This window comes from Balaenoptera borealis (assembly GCF_965194805.1).
Source record: "Balaenoptera borealis genome assembly, chromosome: 18".
In the NCBI taxonomy this organism is placed as follows: Eukaryota; Metazoa; Chordata; class Mammalia; order Artiodactyla; family Balaenopteridae; genus Balaenoptera; species Balaenoptera borealis.
The window spans coordinates 67,701,902-67,718,686 of NC_138877.1; the positions used below are offsets into that span (position 1 = coordinate 67,701,902).

The 16,785-nt window shown below is 52.7% G+C and overlaps 2 protein-coding genes across 6 annotated transcripts in view; one reads left to right on the forward strand and one right to left on the reverse strand.

The window, feature by feature from the left end:
- FARP1 (FERM, ARH/RhoGEF and pleckstrin domain protein 1) overlaps window positions 1-12,432 on the forward strand; it is a 290,079-nt gene extending 277,647 nt beyond the window's left edge. For all 4 annotated transcript variants that reach the window (XM_082366088.1, XM_082366087.1, XM_082366090.1 and 1 more), the window contains 8 exons: window positions 2,015-2,083; window positions 2,337-2,426; window positions 3,068-3,150; window positions 3,239-3,351; window positions 3,753-3,916; window positions 8,725-8,832; window positions 9,198-9,349; window positions 10,862-12,432. In XM_082366088.1, the coding sequence (XP_082222214.1) occupies window positions 2,015-2,083; window positions 2,337-2,426; window positions 3,068-3,150; window positions 3,239-3,351; window positions 3,753-3,916; window positions 8,725-8,832; window positions 9,198-9,349; window positions 10,862-10,943 (861 nt within the window). In that variant the 3' untranslated portion in view covers window positions 10,944-12,432. The remainder of the gene's footprint in view (window positions 1-2,014; window positions 2,084-2,336; window positions 2,427-3,067; window positions 3,151-3,238; window positions 3,352-3,752; window positions 3,917-8,724; window positions 8,833-9,197; window positions 9,350-10,861) is intronic.
- Window positions 12,433-15,300: 2,868 nt separating this feature from the next.
- Window positions 15,301-16,785, reverse strand: part of STK24 (serine/threonine kinase 24) — a 103,027-nt gene continuing 101,542 nt past the window's right edge. For both annotated transcript variants that reach the window (XM_082366142.1, XM_082366143.1), the window contains exon 11: window positions 15,301-16,335. In XM_082366142.1, the coding sequence (XP_082222268.1) occupies window positions 16,299-16,335 (37 nt within the window). In that variant the 3' untranslated portion in view covers window positions 15,301-16,298. The remainder of the gene's footprint in view (window positions 16,336-16,785) is intronic.

The following is a 16,785-nucleotide window of genomic DNA, read 5'->3' on the forward strand; positions in this document are numbered from 1 at the left end:
CCTTCTGCAGAAGCTCCATCTGCCCCTTCCCACATCCCTCAGATTCGTTAAGAAAACGCACATATAACAACGTCGGACACGCGAGCCGGGAACAGGAGTGACGGCACAGTAGGGTCACCACTCCTCGTTCTCTGATCCCCTTCAGTGATGAAAGCAGTCCCCAAACACTGTTTCTCCATACGGTACCGTTGCTGTCTTATAGCATCCATCCCCTGGACCAGCAAGTATTTGTTATGTGTCACTTTGTTGATCTCCAAAATGTGTCAGTTAAATCGCCAGCAGGTGTAGTCTTTGATTGACATTTCATAAAGGACCAAAGCAAGAGTCAGGCTGTGCAGAGTCTATAGAATGCAAATGAACTGGTTGAGTCCCTGTTCTTGGCTCGTTAGCTACTGAGGTCACAGGAAAACTAGGTAACAAACAGCCCCAATACTTAGTGACTGAAGACAACCTTTTAGTATATGTCACGGTTTTGTGAGTTGGGAATGGGGCAGGACTCAGCCAGGTGCTTCTTCTTTCTTTAGGGCATTGACAGAGGTCCCAGGTGGGCTGACCTGGAGGGGCCAAGGCTTACACTCGGCAGACGGCTGGAGGCAGGGCTCAGCTGGGACCGTGCACCTGAGAGCCCACGAGGGGCCTCCCCAGCGTGGGTTCAGGGTGGTCTCACTGCTTATGTGCAGTTTAGGGTTCCCAGGCACAAAGCAGAGGCTGTGTGTAGTTTTATGACCTGGTCTCAGAGGTCACGCAGCATCACTTCCATACTCCATTTGTCAAATTGGTCACCAGTGTACGCACATCCAAGGGAAGGGGGGACAGAGGCCAGCCTCTGTGGGAGGAATGTCAGAGAACTTGCAGCTGTGTTTTAAAAGCAGCTCTGTGGAAACATAGTTTGGCGGTTCCTTAATAAGTTAACCATAGAATTTCCTCATGACCCAGCAATTCCACTCCTGGCTCTATACCCAGAAGAATTGAAAATAGGTGCTCAAACAAAAAGTTGAACATGCATGTGTAGAGCAGCACTGTTCAGAGTAGCCAGAAGGGGAAACAACTCAAATACCCATCAACAGCCTAAGTGGGTAGACAAAGTGTGCCCTATCCATGCAGCGGAATGTTCAGCCACAGAGAGGAACGAATTTCTGACACTTGCCACAGCATGGATGAACCTTGAAAACATTATGCTAAGTGAAATAGGCCAGACACAAAAAGCTACAATATTACATGTTTGACTTATATGAAATAGGCAAATCCATAGAGACAGAAAACAGATTGGCGGTTGCCAAGTGCTAGGGGAGGCGGAAACGGCGAGTGAGAAATGGGGACTGACTGCTTAATGGTGATGAGGTTTCCTTTTGGGTGATGGAAAGTTCTGGACCTAGATGGTAGTGATGAATGCACTAAAGGTCATGCAGGGTAAGTTTTATGTGTATTTTACCACAGTTTTTTAAATGATAGTTTTGTGGAGGGTTTCTGAAGCGCCCCTGAATGGTCTGTGCCCTCAGAAGTTTATTGTCGGGAGGGAGAGTTCCTTTCTGGCTCTTTCATCCTAGAACACAGTTACTAGTTTTTGAGAACCAGATTTTAAGTCGTGGAGAAGATTCCTCTATTCACAGTTCTCTCCTATGGCGTATCTGTCTTCCTGGTCCCCGGCTGCCACTTTGTATCCATCCAGGGGCCTTGTCCCCTCCTCACAGCCAGAAGCCCTGAGGGCCTGGGGGTTAAGTGTAGAGTTATAGGTCCCGGTGTGAACCAGCCCACCGCACAGGCCACTGGACCTCCGACCGCTAGCTTCTTCTCTGGTAGTGGAGCCAAAGCTAGCCCCTGCCTTGCAGGTTGCTCAGAAGGAGAGGAGCTTAGAGGCGGCACAGCACGGCATTCAGTAAATAGCAGCTATGACGGATACGATTTTTAGCGTGAAAGGGACCACGATGGGCGGAAGCATCTCACATCGCGTTGAGTCTGCGCTGACGCGGCGTCGCAGGCTCCCAGCCAGCTCGCGGGTGTGTTTTCTCTGCAGGAATTCATCCGCCTGGGCAGCCTCAGCAAGCTCTCCGGGAAGGGGCTCCAGCAGCGCATGTTCTTCCTGGTAAGTGGTGAGAGCTGTTTGTGCAAGGTGATCGGTGACTTGTGAGCCCTTGGAAGCAGCAAGGGTCACGGCGCCGGGCCTCGGCCACCCCAGAGGGGATGCCTGGGAGGCAGGAGGGGCAGCCAGAGCTGCTCGGACCGGAGTTGTTGAGATCCGCGAATTGTCTCGTCGGATTCTGAAAACGTGGTTTCTGTACGTGTCGGTTTCAAACGGAGCCCGTTCATCTCAGCCGCGCTTGTCCTTGTTGTTCTAGTTCAACGACGTCTTGCTGTACACGAGCAGGGGGCTGACGGCCTCGAATCAGTTTAAAGTTCACGGGCAGCTCCCGCTCTACGGCATGACCGTGAGTATGCGCCGTGGGCACGGGATGGGGACCTCTGCCTCTGGGCTGCCTGCGGGGTGCAGGAGCCAGTGACGGGGGGAGGGGCTTGACAAGGAAGTGAGAGCATCACAGGCGCTGTGAAAAACCTGGGCCTTGTTAGGGCTCCCCTAGGGGGGCCCCGGGACCTCACTCCCTGTCCTGCACCTGGGATGCACGGCTATGTTCCTTCCGGAATCAAGTGCAGAGGCAAGCTGCCGTGCCTACGTGGTGTGAGCTTGCCTTTCGCTGCCCGGTGCCTGGCCCCGGGGCCCTGAGAGGCCATCCTCACCGTCCACGTGGAGTGAAGACCAGGAAGCAGCCTTTCTCCCGAGATGTCCAGTGGACCGGGTGTCCATATTCTGTGATCCTTGGTGGGCAGAGGCAGACAGGGCGCCAGTGTGCCCCAGTGTGGCTTATTCCCACACTCTCCTCAGTGGTCGGGTAGAGGGAGGTTTATGGCTCTGACGAAAAAATATAATGCATTTTGACCTTGCTTTCACCCTCCCGATGGGGACTTTTTTGGACTTGGTCCGCCGAGCTGTAGTCAGTTTGGTGAACGTTTGAAAATGCGCTGAGTATCCCACCCGCTGCTCGGCGGTAACTTATGAACACTCGCCCCACAGATGGAGGAAAGTGAGGACGAGTGGGGCGTGCCCCACTGCCTCACCCTGCGGGGCCAGCGCCAGTCCATCGTCGTGGCCGCCAGGTAACGCGGGAAGCCTGACCTTCGACCTCGGTACCCCTTCTCCCCACTGTGGCCTGGAAATACCTGACGTCCATCTCTCCTCCTTCAGTTCTCGGTCCGAGATGGAAAAGTGGGTGGAGGACATACAGATGGCCATTGACTTGGCCGAGAAAAGCAGCGGCCCCGCCCCCGAGTTCCTGGCCAGCAGCCCTCCTGACAGCAGTAAGCGTGGCACTGAAAATTGCCTTACCGAGGCGCCCCATATCCACAGTCTGCGTTTGTGTTTTAAGCTAAAAATCAAGGAACTTACTTTTTATAAAAGTTAAAAAAACAAAGCCCCTTAAAAGAGAATGGGCGAGCGGAGAAATCGCATCTTTTCTGGGCCAGCACTGCCGCTTGTCAGCCTCTGGGGGGCAAGGGGCGGGGAGAAGACTGTTGGGGGCTCCCTGGCGGAGGGACTGGGGAGACGCCCCTGGCCAAGCCCTCGCTGCCAGTGTGACTTCCTGCTCGGTGGGTGCCCGGGACCCCCAGCCTTCCCGTCCCATTCGGCCCCTGGGAGGGGGCGGGACAGGGGCCCTCCTGGCGAGCAGAAAGGAAAGCGCCGCCTCTTGCTGCCCCCGCAGAGTCCCCGGAGGAGGCGGCGGGCGACCAGGAGTCGGAGGACGACCTCAGCGCCTCGCGCACCTCGTTGGAGCGCCAGGCCCCGCACCGCGGCAACACCATGGTGCACGTGTGCTGGCACCGCAACACCAGCGTCTCCATGGTGGACTTCAGCGTGGCCGTGGAGGTAGGGCCGGCGGCGGGTGGGGGGAGCGGGGGGTCCGGCCACGGGCGCCGGCCTTCTGAGCATGCGCGCTCCGTGGGCCGGCAGGTGCACCGGCTTTGGCGTCTGTCCGTTTGCAGGCCGCCTGTGCAGTGATGGTTTTCTTTTGTTCTCTGGACCGTGCCCTTTCCTCTCGCGGAGTTAGCCACAGGACGGGGGCTGTGCGTGCCTTTATTCATGTGTCCGCGCCGAGAGGTCCGGATGGGCCGCCCAGGCGCCGTTCTTGCTGCGCCCTGGAGCAGCCCCCGTTATCGGGTGCGGGGAGGCGGTATGGTCGGAAGGCTGGTGCCAGCCAGGGCCACAGCAGGTAGGTGCAGTTCATGGAAGAACCTGCGAGAAGCCGGCTCTCGAGCGTCCCGAAGAGCTGGCTTTGGGGATGGGGGCTCTCCTCGTATTGCGACCGTGAACCTTCCAGAACTCTCCAGATCTCATTCTCTAGGCGTCCTCCAGTCCAGGTCCGTAATCCCCAACCTTTCAGAAAATGCAAAGCCCAGAAAGCTCTAAAACCGCGAAGTCCTCTTCATACCCCATTGACGGCAGAACCTGACCTGAGCGGTCAGGAGGCTGTTTATCGGTTTTGTGAGCGCGTCCTGTTTTACTACAGAATCGCTGTGTTTGATTCTGGGCTACAGCCTCAGACCCCGCTGCCTGGGGTGCCATAGAGGACAGGCACTGGATTATCTTTCTAAAATCTGACAGATGCTGAGTTCCTGAGTATAAGTGTGCCTGGCCCAAAAATGTCACATAGGAGATTGTGAGCCAAGAACAGCGGTGTGTTTGCTTTCTGAACCAACAGTGTGTTGGTTCAGATGAGCCAAACATTGCTTGATGGATAGTCCATAGGGGTTTCCTGAGATTGTTTTCTGGAACTGACCTTCCCAGTTGCACGGAACTGCGTTTGGTGCGTTTCCCTGCCACAGCTAATGTTCTAAGACCCGTGCTTCCTTGTCAAACCATCCTCACCCGCAGGGGGCTGTGTCCCAGCGGCGCGGAGCTCCCCGACTGGGCCTGGCCTTCCCCTCCTGCATCCGCCCCACAGGGGGTGGGGCTCTTTCTTCCCGAGGGGCTCACTGCACTCATCAACCTCCCTCCCATCACATTTCCACTGCATCTGTTGGCAAAGCTTGCCAACCAGAGATTTCTTCCAGGGAACGGGGATCTTTCCAGCAAGGAGGGAGCAGTGACCATCTGGAGGCAAAAAATACCTGATCCCATCTATTCTAGTCCAGTGAGGCCAGGGGAAGGGCGCGGCCGTGCGGGAGAAATCCTCTTTGCTTCGCTTTATACTCACCTTTGCGATGGGTAGTCAGGGCTGTGGAGGTGTGGGAAGTTGGTAGGCATGAACCTTCCTCCTTAATCCTGGAGGCATGCAGGCCATTCAAGAATGCGGCCCAGACACAGCTCGAGCCCTGCTTTTCAGGGTGACAGCCTGCACTGGTGCCGTGTGTGTGTGTGGCAGAGCCAGGTCAGCACACTGCAGCCTCAGACCAAATCCTGCCCGCCCCCTGCTTGGTTACAGCCCATCAACAAAGAATAGGGTTTTCCATTTTTGAGTGGTCACTACAACTATCTTTGGTTTTGCCCCTTGGCCCAAAAAGCCTAAAACAGTACTTGGCCCTTTGAGGAAAGGTTTGCTGAACGCTGAAGCCCATGGGAGCGAGCCCTGAGCCGCTGTGGTTTTAAGGTGGCAGTGATGCAGCTTGGATGCTCGTGGAACTGGCGCGTCTGTCGCTCTGTAAATGTCCCTTCCTTGCCCGATCCCCCTTCCCCACGGCGTGTGGCTTCAGTCCGGTGTTGGTGGTGGGCTCCTGTGGGTGCCACATGCCCCTGGATGACCGGAGTTGGGGGAAGGGGCACGGGGGAGTGGCTCCTTCCTTCTTGACGTGCTTTCTCACCGTCCCCGGCGCCAGATTCTCTCTCTTCTAGGGCTCGTGCAGGTAGGAGTGAGTGAGGGGGATGTTTGGGGGCAGCGTGAAACTGAGCTGGCCTCCGCAGAAAGTCTGGGGGCACCGTCAACGTCGGGGTGCTGACGCTGGGACGGCCAGTGTGAAGGCTTGTGTAGGCTGTAGGGCCAGCGGGGGGGGGGGGTTCAGAGGTGAAACGATCAAAGTTGTGTTGTAAGACTGGAGTTGGGAGGCGGTGGAGACTGGGGGGAGAGGAGGGTGTCAGCCGTCTGAACACAGGCGAGGACCAGGAGGACGGGGGGAACTGCAGCAAGAGGGAGAACTAGGAGTGGGACCCTCACTTCCTGTGGCTGCCGAAACACATCAGAAACCGCTTAACAACAGACATGTGTCCTCTCACAGTGCTGGAGGCCGGAAGTCCACGCTCACGGTGTCAGCAGGCTTGGCTCCTTCTGGAGGCCCTGGTGCAGCTCTTCCCCCCGGCTTCTGGGGGTTGCCAGCCACCCCCGGTGTCCTCTTGGCTTGTGGACACATCACTCCAGTCTCCGCCTCTGTCTCACTCGGGGGTCTCCCTGTGTCTGTTAAAAAGTCCTCTTCCTATGAGGACACCGGGCATTGGGGTTAGGACCCACCGTACTCCAGTAGGACCTTATCTTAACTTGACTGTATCTGCAACGACCTTATTTCTAAATATGCTCATCATCTTCACAGGTACTGGGACTTTGGGCATGAATATCTTCTGGGGGGACACGAATCAATCCACAACAGGGACGGAGCAGTTGGGAGCCAGGAAGAGGGAAGAGCAAAGAGGCGCCGTCCTCCAGTCTGGGAAAGGCAAGGAATGGGCATCAGCCGGTGCCAGATTGCGAATGTGGACCTCTCCCGTAAAGGCAGCACATGGAGACTGGTCCGGGTTGGAGACAGACCCAAAGGTCATTTGCGTAGACAACAGGCTCAGGCTCTTGAGAGCAGCTCAGAGGCCATGTGACCCGAGTAGGAGACTTGAAGTGTGTATGGGAGTGAAGCCAAGGGAGCGAGAGTTTCGGTGGGGTTGGCAACTTTGGAGGGCACTGGGGCAACGGGGAGCAAGGAGGGACCAGTGGATACAATTACTAAGAAGCGTCTAATCTGTTAGAAGGACTTACTCAGAACGTATACCCTGGCATGTTCCAGGGGGATTCAAGGCTGCTGGCAGAAGTTAAGAGTGTTCTCATGAACCTGCCTTGGAAAAAACACTGGCCTGGAACCTGGTTCATCCATGAACTGTGTAAACCACACTGTGGGTTGGACTGGCTTTTGTTCCAAAGGTAACTGCATCTAAGAGAAAGGGTTTTTTGGGGTTCTGGCTGGAGGAATTTACTTGATTCAGTATAAAAATAAGAAGTATAAGGAAAAGAAAATGTGCTACTCTCCTTCCTCCAGAGTGAGACTTGCATGCAATCATGTGTGCTATTGCACAAGCATCAAATCCCCACTCTGGTTGCCACCATCACCTGCTGGAACCCATAGCTCCCCTTTTCTTGTGCCTTTCGCCAGTGGGCAAGTGGCAGCCAGGAGGAGTGATGGCACACTCACTGTCTGCGGGGGCCACAGGGACACCTCTGCTTCCTGTGTGCTCTCGGCCTGACACGCCGTCTCCCCCATCAGACTGCAAGCGACTCGCAGCCAGAGAAATGTAAACTCTTCTCAGAGGGGCCTTACTTAAGAATGCCGTTGGATTAAATACAGGTTACTGGAAAAGCCCCAAAGGGAGGGACTGAAGTAGACGCAGGTGTGTGTATATGTATATTTTATTGTGGTGCGTTTGCCCGTTTCACCCTTTGGAAGGGGACGATTTAGTGGCAGTGATTACATTCACCATCCCTCTCTCTCCGTCGAGGCTTCCTGGGGATGAGCTGCCGTCTTGTCGGGGACAGGGATGAGGCTTCTTAGGGTCCCCTGAGAGGCGACACAGGGGCTTTGGAGAGAAGGCGGGGACGCACAGCCTCTGCTCCCGGCGTCCCCCCGCGGCTGCCTGCGAGCTCGGGGTGATGCACTGTGCCGGCAGCTCCTGCGGGCCTCAGGAGACCACGGGGCGCCGGAGCTACACCAGGACGGACGCCCGGAATGCCTGTTCCACCAGTGCAGGATGGGGCCTGGAGGCTCCGCGCTGAAATCCGGCGTTGCAGCCAGGGCCACCAGGGGGCGGTCAGGAGCTGCTGGCTGGCGCCGGGCTCCTGATGGCTTAGAGTTGAGGGGGATGGATCCTTTCCCACGGATGCCAGCACGAGCACCACCCCCCTGGGCAGATCTGTCTCACCATCCTGGAGGTCACAGGGCCAGCAAGCAAGGTGGCAAGAGGGCCCAGCTCCCTCTAAACCTGTGTGGGAGGAGGCTGCCTTGCCGCTCCCGGCGTCTGTGGGCTGCTGACCAGCCTTGGTGTTCTTCGGCTCGTAGACGCATCGCTCGAGCCTGCCTGTTGCCACAGGCGCTGCCCTGTGTCTGTCTCCTTTTTAGAAGGATGTCAGCCGTAGTGGATACAGGCCTATACTCCAGGACCATCTCCTCCTTAATTCTACATCCGATGACCCTATTTCCAAATAAGGTCACATTCTGAGGTACTGGCAGGTGGGGGGGGGCAGTTAGGATTTCAGGATACATTTGGGGGACAGAATTCAGCCCGTACCAGGTGACAGGAAAATTAAACCAGGCTCACACAGTCCCCCTCCCAGAGCGAAAGGCCGTTTTCTTAAGTCCCCCCCCAGGAAGCCTGCTCCCCAGAAGCACGGCCCTGCCGGTGGGCCCCACTGGACGTGACACTGAGTTGTCCTTTCCACCGGACCAGGGGTGCCCCAACCCGGGCCCCTTACGGGCTGACTTGTCTTGCAGAATCAGCTGTCTGGGAACCTGCTGAGGAAATTCAAAAACAGCAATGGATGGCAGAAGCTGTGGGTAGTCTTCACAAACTTCTGCCTGTTCTTCTACAAGTCGCACCAGGTATGTGCCCAGGGTGGCGGCTGGGGAAGAGCCTGAAGGACCCTCCCTCCTCGGGGAGCAGGCAGCTTTCCTCTGGAAGGATGAACAAGTAACTTGACCCCCGAGCCGCCCAGGTGTCGGAGGGGGGGCCCACCGCAGGCTGGGCAAGGCCACGGCCATCAGAGACCCCGCAGCTCCAAGCGAAGGCTGACATTATCCACTTGCCCAAGGGCCGCGCGTCTGCTGGTTGGATGCGGGGGAGGGGGGCGCGGGTGATGTCACCGGTGGCCGACACGACGCACCCGGGCCCGGACCTCAGCCCAGACCAGCTGCTGCGGGCAGGTGCCACACCTGTGGCTGCTCCCACCTTCTGTGCCCCCTTCCAGGACAGTCACCCCCTCGCCAGCCTGCCTCTGCTTGGGTACTCGCTCACCATTCCCTCGGAGTCCGAGGACATCCACAAGGACTACGTGTTCAAGCTGCATTTCAAGTCCCACGTGTACTACTTCAGGGCTGAAAGTGAATACACGTTTGAAAGGTAAAAGTCCCCCTACACGGGGCACCCGCAGAGAAAGGACACTCTCTTCTTCTGAGCAGGAGGCTTTCTCCCAAGTGAGCAAGTGCATAAGGCCTCCTAGCAGCAGCTACTTGCTGCCTGGGCATTGACTCCCTTCCAGAATGGGCTTCTTGTTCTCACCCTGCTACTTGCTTAAAATGAAAGCGCTTCATACGATCTGGGCTCTGTCTGCCCAATGCAAGTACACATCTGTTTTCGCAGGAGCAAGTGGAACCGTGACTTTCCCTGGGACACATCAGCCCATAACCTGTACGCTAGTTCACACCACGCGGGGTACACTTTTCCGTCTCTAACTTGTGTTTTTCCAGTCGATGGGTACAGTAGTTGCTTCGTCCCGTGGCCAACAGGCTAAGTAACCTTCAAGTCAAAACACCACGAAAGGAAGGAAAAAAAAGTCCTAGTGCCTCTTAGGGTTTGTTACCTTACCAGTGAGACCGGCCCCGTGGTGTAGAGACCCAGGGCAGTGGTCGTCCTCTAGCCAAGAAATGAAGGAGCCAGCCTCTCCCTGTGGCCACATTCAAGTACAAATCCTGGGCCTTGCATACTGGGGCAGGCTCTGAAAGCAGTGTCACTGCTGAACCACCACCTGGGCGAGGGGGGCAGGGGTGGTCCTTGGGCAACGGACCAGACAGGGCAGCTGCTGCCGCCACCCCCCTGAGGGAGAAACTTTTCTCCTGAGAACCCACAAGGGTTTCTGATCAATGGGCCGGTCCCCCGTGCACAAACTCACGTAAAGTTAGTTCACGGGAAACAGCACCGTGGTTTAAGACCAGGGTCGAAGCCGCCGTGACACCCACGCCTGAGCAGCGGGGCCCTAAGCTACACTGGTTGAAAAGGGAGCCCAGGGGGTAGCGCTCCTCAGATTTGATCCTGGACTGGAAAACTGAGATGCCATCACTGCTGTGGCAGGGAGCACGTAGCCTTGCAGTGTGAGGTCCTGAGATTAGGGATTTCTAAAGCCCTCTAAGCTCTACAGAGGCGGGAAGCTGGGCCGCCCCAGGTCTCCTTCACCTGGCAGTACTGACGTGGTAGACCAGATGACGCTTTGTTGTTGCGGGTGGGGGACACTCAGCAGCAGCCCAGGCCCCTCTGCCCACTGGTTCTAGACCACAAGCAGCCCCGCGTCTAGGATGGGCCACACCCCACTGTCCTGAGAAAGGCTGGGAGTGTGCGCTGCCTCAGGCACGTCTGCAGAATGCGCGTGCCCCGCTCAGTGCTTCTCAAAGTGGTCCTCAGGAGTACCTGGAGGAGGCCTTAACCCCGCTTTCATTTACCTGGAAGCTAGGAGTTCACGTGAGATCTCTTCTGCTACAAAAGCAGATTATACACCAGGCAGTTATTAGGTCACGCTGGGGCTTTGTAAGTAACGACCGCCAGGGGTCATGAAGCTGTAACAAACCAAGAAAAGCAGATTTCAGAGACACGGGCTGATAAAAAGTGGCCCCTGACGGTTATTTCACTTTCTTGTCTTAGATGGATGGAGGTGATCCGAAGTGCCACCAGCTCGGCCTCCCGTGCCCACGTTCTGAGTCACAAAGAATCTCACGTGTATTGATGGCAGGACGGGGACACATGTGTTGATTGTTTCAGCAGTGGCGACTTTCCCGGAAGACATTTTCTTTCTTCTGTATTAATGAAGCCTAGTAAAATTAACACCTGTCTGTCTGGAAAACAAAATACATGGTTTCACAGCGACTCTCATCTGTCTCCACAGAACCATTTTAAACCTTGTCTTTGCAGCTGTTAATTTCTCATCGGAACGGGACCGCACCCCTGCCTTCAGCGCGGGTGGCGTCTCGGCCGTCATGCCCTCGGTGGGCTGTCTTCAGCTTGTGCCAGTATTAAAACATTGTCACGGATAGAGTGCCGAATGACATTTTTTCCCTCCGCAACTGCACCTTAAAGTCAGTACAAACACATCCATGCAACCAAAAGACAGGGCAAGGGCTCTTTTTTTAAAAAAGATGATGATCGATAAACTTTTATGATTTTGATTTCTAGGCTGCTGCATTTTACAAAATGGATTTTCCATTGTTTGTTTGCGATACACTTGGCAGTCTTAAGCAAATGAGATCATTTTCAGATTTTTTTTTTTCTCACTCTTTCTACTTTTATAATGATAGAAAATGAGTAGGATTTACTTTTTTGATAAACGAGCAGTTTGCAGCATCCTGTGTTCCACTGGGGGCTGCCGGCTCCAGTGAAACGCTGGTTCCCAGACCTATTTCTTGGCACAAGTTGACCAAATTGTTTAAGCGATGACTGTTTACCAAGTGTAGCAGGTTGTTTTCTGTTAAGAGAAGCGGAAATCCAGTGCGCTCTCTGGACTGTCGGTGTACTGAGTGGCGTATCCGATGGGAGGGTAGTAAGCTGGGGTGTTTTGCTGTATGTTTCACAAGCATGAGAACCTGTATGTCAGTGACCAGGGCCATTTGTGCTGTGTTACGTTGTGGAGCGTGTCTGAGCTTCCCGTGGAGGCAGGAGCTCTGAGTCACAGTGTGTCGTCCCCTGGCTCCCGTGATCAGACCTGTATCCTACTGCAACTGTGGTTTGGAACTGCACACTCAATAGTGGTATATATATCGTGCCTGTCTTCACAAACCATTCTTTTCTCCTTTTTATACTCACCCCCCCACCCCCAGCCTGGGGTATGGACATATGACATTGCACATCCTTGATAGTCGGACAACACAGGGAACAGGGTTCCAGTAACTGCTGGGGCCCACAAGTCAAAATCCGTTTGCCTATTCTCCATGGGGCTCGGGTGGCTGCTATTCCCTTAGTATTGTTAAGTCCTTTTCTGATGCCGCCCCCAGAGGGGGCGACCCATCCACCACGGTTCCCTTCCAGTGCCCCACACCACAGCTGGGGGCCCTCACCTAAGACACCCAGGACCACCCCGACTGGGGGGCTGTGACCGGCGTACGTGGAAACATACAAATGGACGATGAGTAGCTCGAGATGTGTGTGAATCATTTGCCTTACAGTCTGTACAGACGGTTTTAAGTACTAACAAAAGGGAATAAAAATACCTCATGCCACAATCCAGCATCCTGAAGTTTTAAGGCAAAACAACCAACCTTGTCTCTTGTCTTTAATTGAATCTCAGGCAGGTGGGTCGGGGAGTCGGCTGGTCACTGTGGGGTGGGGTGAATGAGCTGTTGAGTCTGTTCTCTTAAGACAAACAACGTATTTTGATACGTATGTGATACTTTTCTCTGCTTCTTCCAACCTGGGACCGGGAAAGCAGAACATTTCCAGGAGACTGACGGTCAGAGGCTCTAGAAGACAAGGGGTGAGGGCAAGGTGGGCAGGGAGGGGACTGGGAAGCCTTTGACCCCAGTCCCTGGGCCGCTGAGATGGCGGAATCATGAGCTTCTCCCTCCAAAAGTCACACCTGTCGCTCACCTCTACAAGGCTTGGAGACAAGGTGGTCTCCTAAGTCAGTCTTCTGCTCCCAGCTATGATTCACACCTGTGTCCCCCTGTGACTTCAAAGAAAACCTAAGTGCAAATCATGTAGGCAATTCAGACCACTCCCAAGCTGCCGGAAACATGGAGTTTCAGAGACACCCGCTATCTCAGTCCTTTCTGGCTGCTGTAACAAACATACCATCAACTGGGTGGCTTATAAACAAATACCTTTCTTACAGTTTGGAGGCTGGAAGTCCAAGATCAAGGTCCCGGCAGATTCAGTATCTGGTGAGGGCCCACTTCCTGGCTCACAGATGGCCATCTTCTGTGTCCTCACGTGGTGGAAGGGGTGAGGGATCGCTGTGGAGTCAGGGCACTAATCCCAGTCCTGAGGGCTCCACCCTCATGACCTAATCATCCCCAAAGGCTCCCACCTCCTAATGCCATCACACTGGGGCTCAGGATCTCAACATATAAATTCAGAGGTGCGGGGGACACAAACGTTGTCTACTCCCCCTCTACACACAGGACACAATTACAAAAAGAATTATTTCTGTGAACTTTATTGACCCTTGCATGATACAGACCCTGCGCTTAAGAACACACCTTGCAGCGCTCCTCAGTTATTGCCATATTTTATAGCAGAAATACACAAGCCACGTTTAAGGAAGAAAATATAAAAATGCTCATAAACCTATGTTTTGCCAAAAGAAAGGTACAAAATGCTGCATTCAAACTAAACGCTTCAAAAGACCACTTGGAGAACAAAACCATCAGATCGGGAAGGTGTGTGGCCCTTGGTTACAGCGAGACAATCACACGACTGAGACGGTGCCGAGGCCCCCCCCAGACCACATGGGTGCAGCCAGTGCAGAAAAGACCACATCAAAGAGGTGTCGACAACCAGCCAGACACAGCCCCCAACCTCCAAGAGGCCGTCTGTGCTTCTGGGTGAAGCCACCCAGCCATCAGCAGTGTGGGCAGAGAAGCCGCTAACTGCTGGGGTTCAGCGTCCAGAGGCTTCCGAGGGGCAGTCAATCTACCTTGAGTGCTGAGCTCATGGGTCTGGCTAAACACCACCAGCGGTTTATAGGCCCGAGGCAGGTCCTGTTGTAGCTCTGGTACCTGGTCTGTCTTTTAATAAAGGACTTGAAGTGGACAAACGCTAGCCTCAAGCAGATGCCCTTAAAAATGTGTCAGCTGATTTTTCTTTGTCTACAGAAAGTAACAAACCAGGAGAGATTGTAGGGGGAGGTGACCCACTTTCAAAAGCCTGTCAAAGCACATCTTCCCCGAGAAGCTTCATCAACAGAAGACGTTTCCAATAAACTCAATAGAGTAATTTGCCGCTTTGCCTGGGGGACGGCGCTGTGCTGTTACCGTCCAGTGACTGCAGGGTAGCTACTAACCGTTCACAGCACCTCACTCAGCTGGGATCCCGTCTGCCAATCAGTGTAACCATCACTCACATCTGACATGGCGGTCAGTCAGCGTCAAGTCTTGAAACCACTGTCCATTTGCAAATCTGAAGAACTCTACATCAGAAAGCTGCTGTCTACTCTGGCGCTTTCAAGATCAGACAAGCAGCACGCCTCGGGGAACACTGCTCCATTTCTTCGATTCTTTCTCCAGCAGTGGACAAAACTGATCTTTGGTTCATGCCTCACACAGGGAAACAAACAGCTCCGTCATACAGAATGCTCTCCGAAACACAAAATGAAATATTCTCAATTTTTGTTGTTCAAGTTAACAAACCTGCACAATAGCAATTTGGTTCTATCTCCCCTAACCAAAATATATCCCTTATAGAAATTAATCCAAATCTACCTTTAATTAAAAAATCACGACAATTTTAAGAGTTTAAAAACTAGCTCCATTCCATTAACAAACCAAAACAATAACCACCCCTCAGACGTCTCTAGCTCAGGCCTCTGTCCTCTCCCTGTAACATCCAGGCCACCGGGCCAGCAGATAACTGACCTTCCGTCCTCAAGTTTACCCAGTAACTTCCCTGCTTCCAAAAGCCTTTGTATTCCACCTCAAGAACTGCTACTCCAACAAGAGATGACGACGATTCGTATCAACAAATAAAAATGTCACACGTACTCAAATCAGTCAAGAATGGCTGCAAGAACTATTTCCCACCCCAGAGACCCAGAGGTTATTAACCCCCTTGGTAAGCAAGACGCTGCCACAAGCCAAGAAAAATACAGACACCTGGCTGACAAACTGCCGGACACCAGCTCCTTTAAGAAAACCAACAACCTTCCCTCCAGGTCCCTGGGAAGACAGCAGTTTTACAGATCAGCAATATTCACCCATATCTTCTCAGGACCATTTTTTAAAGTTGCATAGGGAGCTGACCTGGACATTCCACAGCTTGAATGTGGGCACTTCTTCCTGGAGCCTCATACATACACACATACATACACACACACACACACACATGGCAGGTGCACTGCCCTCTCAAGAGTCACGTTCCAAGGAGAGTATGCAAAATCTGTGTTATAAAATTTATTTGTGTAAGCATTCAGACATGTTTAGGTGGGAAAAATGATACGCAGATTTCACTACAAGGTGCAACAGAAAACCCTACTGGAAGGACGGTACAGCTGGCGCAGGACTGGCAGGGCACGAATGACAGTGAGACGAGAACACTTCATCGGGGAGAAATTTAAAATAATAATTTAAAGCTTCATGAGGCAAGGTATGTTCCAATTTAAAACACTAAGAAATAGTACCATCGATGAAAAAGGAAATCAACTTCTAAGTGTACCAAAAGGGTTGTAGGGCAAACAAGAGGAAAATTTGCATTTGTTGAGGTACAAATATAGGAGTGTTCCATAAGAGGGGCGTTAATTATTATTAATGGCAAACCCTGCAAATACAAAGTAAAACCCAAATCACTGGTCACATAATTCAAAATTTACATGTAATAAAGGCAAGGCAATAGACTCAAGTTACGGCCTGTCAAATATTTACCCCACTGACAGTATCTACAGAAGCACTTGGCCAGTGTGTACACAGTGATCGCTATGCACGCCAAAAGGGTTTCCTTAAAAATGACACTATATACAAATCTGTACACTGATCCACCAGAGCGATTCTCCGTCTCCCAGGGAGGGGGAGTTATCAACGTAAAGCAGGATACCTGAGGTTTCATTTCTTCAGTCACCTTATCATAATCCCAAATATACATTTCAGGGTTTATTTTTGTTTCTAAAGACACTTTCCTTGATATGTGCACTATGGTTAGAATTAAAAACAAGAATAATAAAATAAAATAAAATACTCGCTCACAGGAGCTGACCCTCCCCACCCCATCTGGAGACTTCATCAGGCCCTGGACAGGCGACCTCGCTGTGGGGGGTGGGGATGGCCCCCCGCGATGGTGCACCTCTTCAGCGAAGTCAGCAAAGGCTCTCGTTGACTTTTAAAAAGGAGGAGGATGAAGAAGAAAAAAAGGAAAAAAACAAAACCCAAATGCCAAAGGAATTTCAGTGGGATGAAGTTCCTCCACCACTTAGAGAGTATCTAGGAAAAAACGAAAAGAGAAATAGAAGTAAATCAATGTCATTTCTCTAAATTAAAAACAAATTAATTTGCAAAACTTCAAGCAATAATCAAAATCCTAGTTTTTATAGACAATCCCAAGTTACAACAAATTAGGTGGCTCAAGTATCAATGGGCTAATTATTCCATAAAGAATTCATAAAAATTAAGAAAATCATGATTCCAACACTAAAAACTTTTCACAGATAAACAAAAAGTGAGAATATGTTCAGTCTCCCAGGAGAGAAAAAAAGACACGAATAGAGCAGTAAATGATACACCTTCACTTATAATCATTTTTTTAAAACTGAAAAATCGATAATACCCAATGACACAGTAAGATCCCAAGGATGCACATGCATGCCAATTTGAGTATCAGTGCAATAAACCCTTTCTGGCCACACAAATACTGGTGCTTGTTCAAGTAATCCA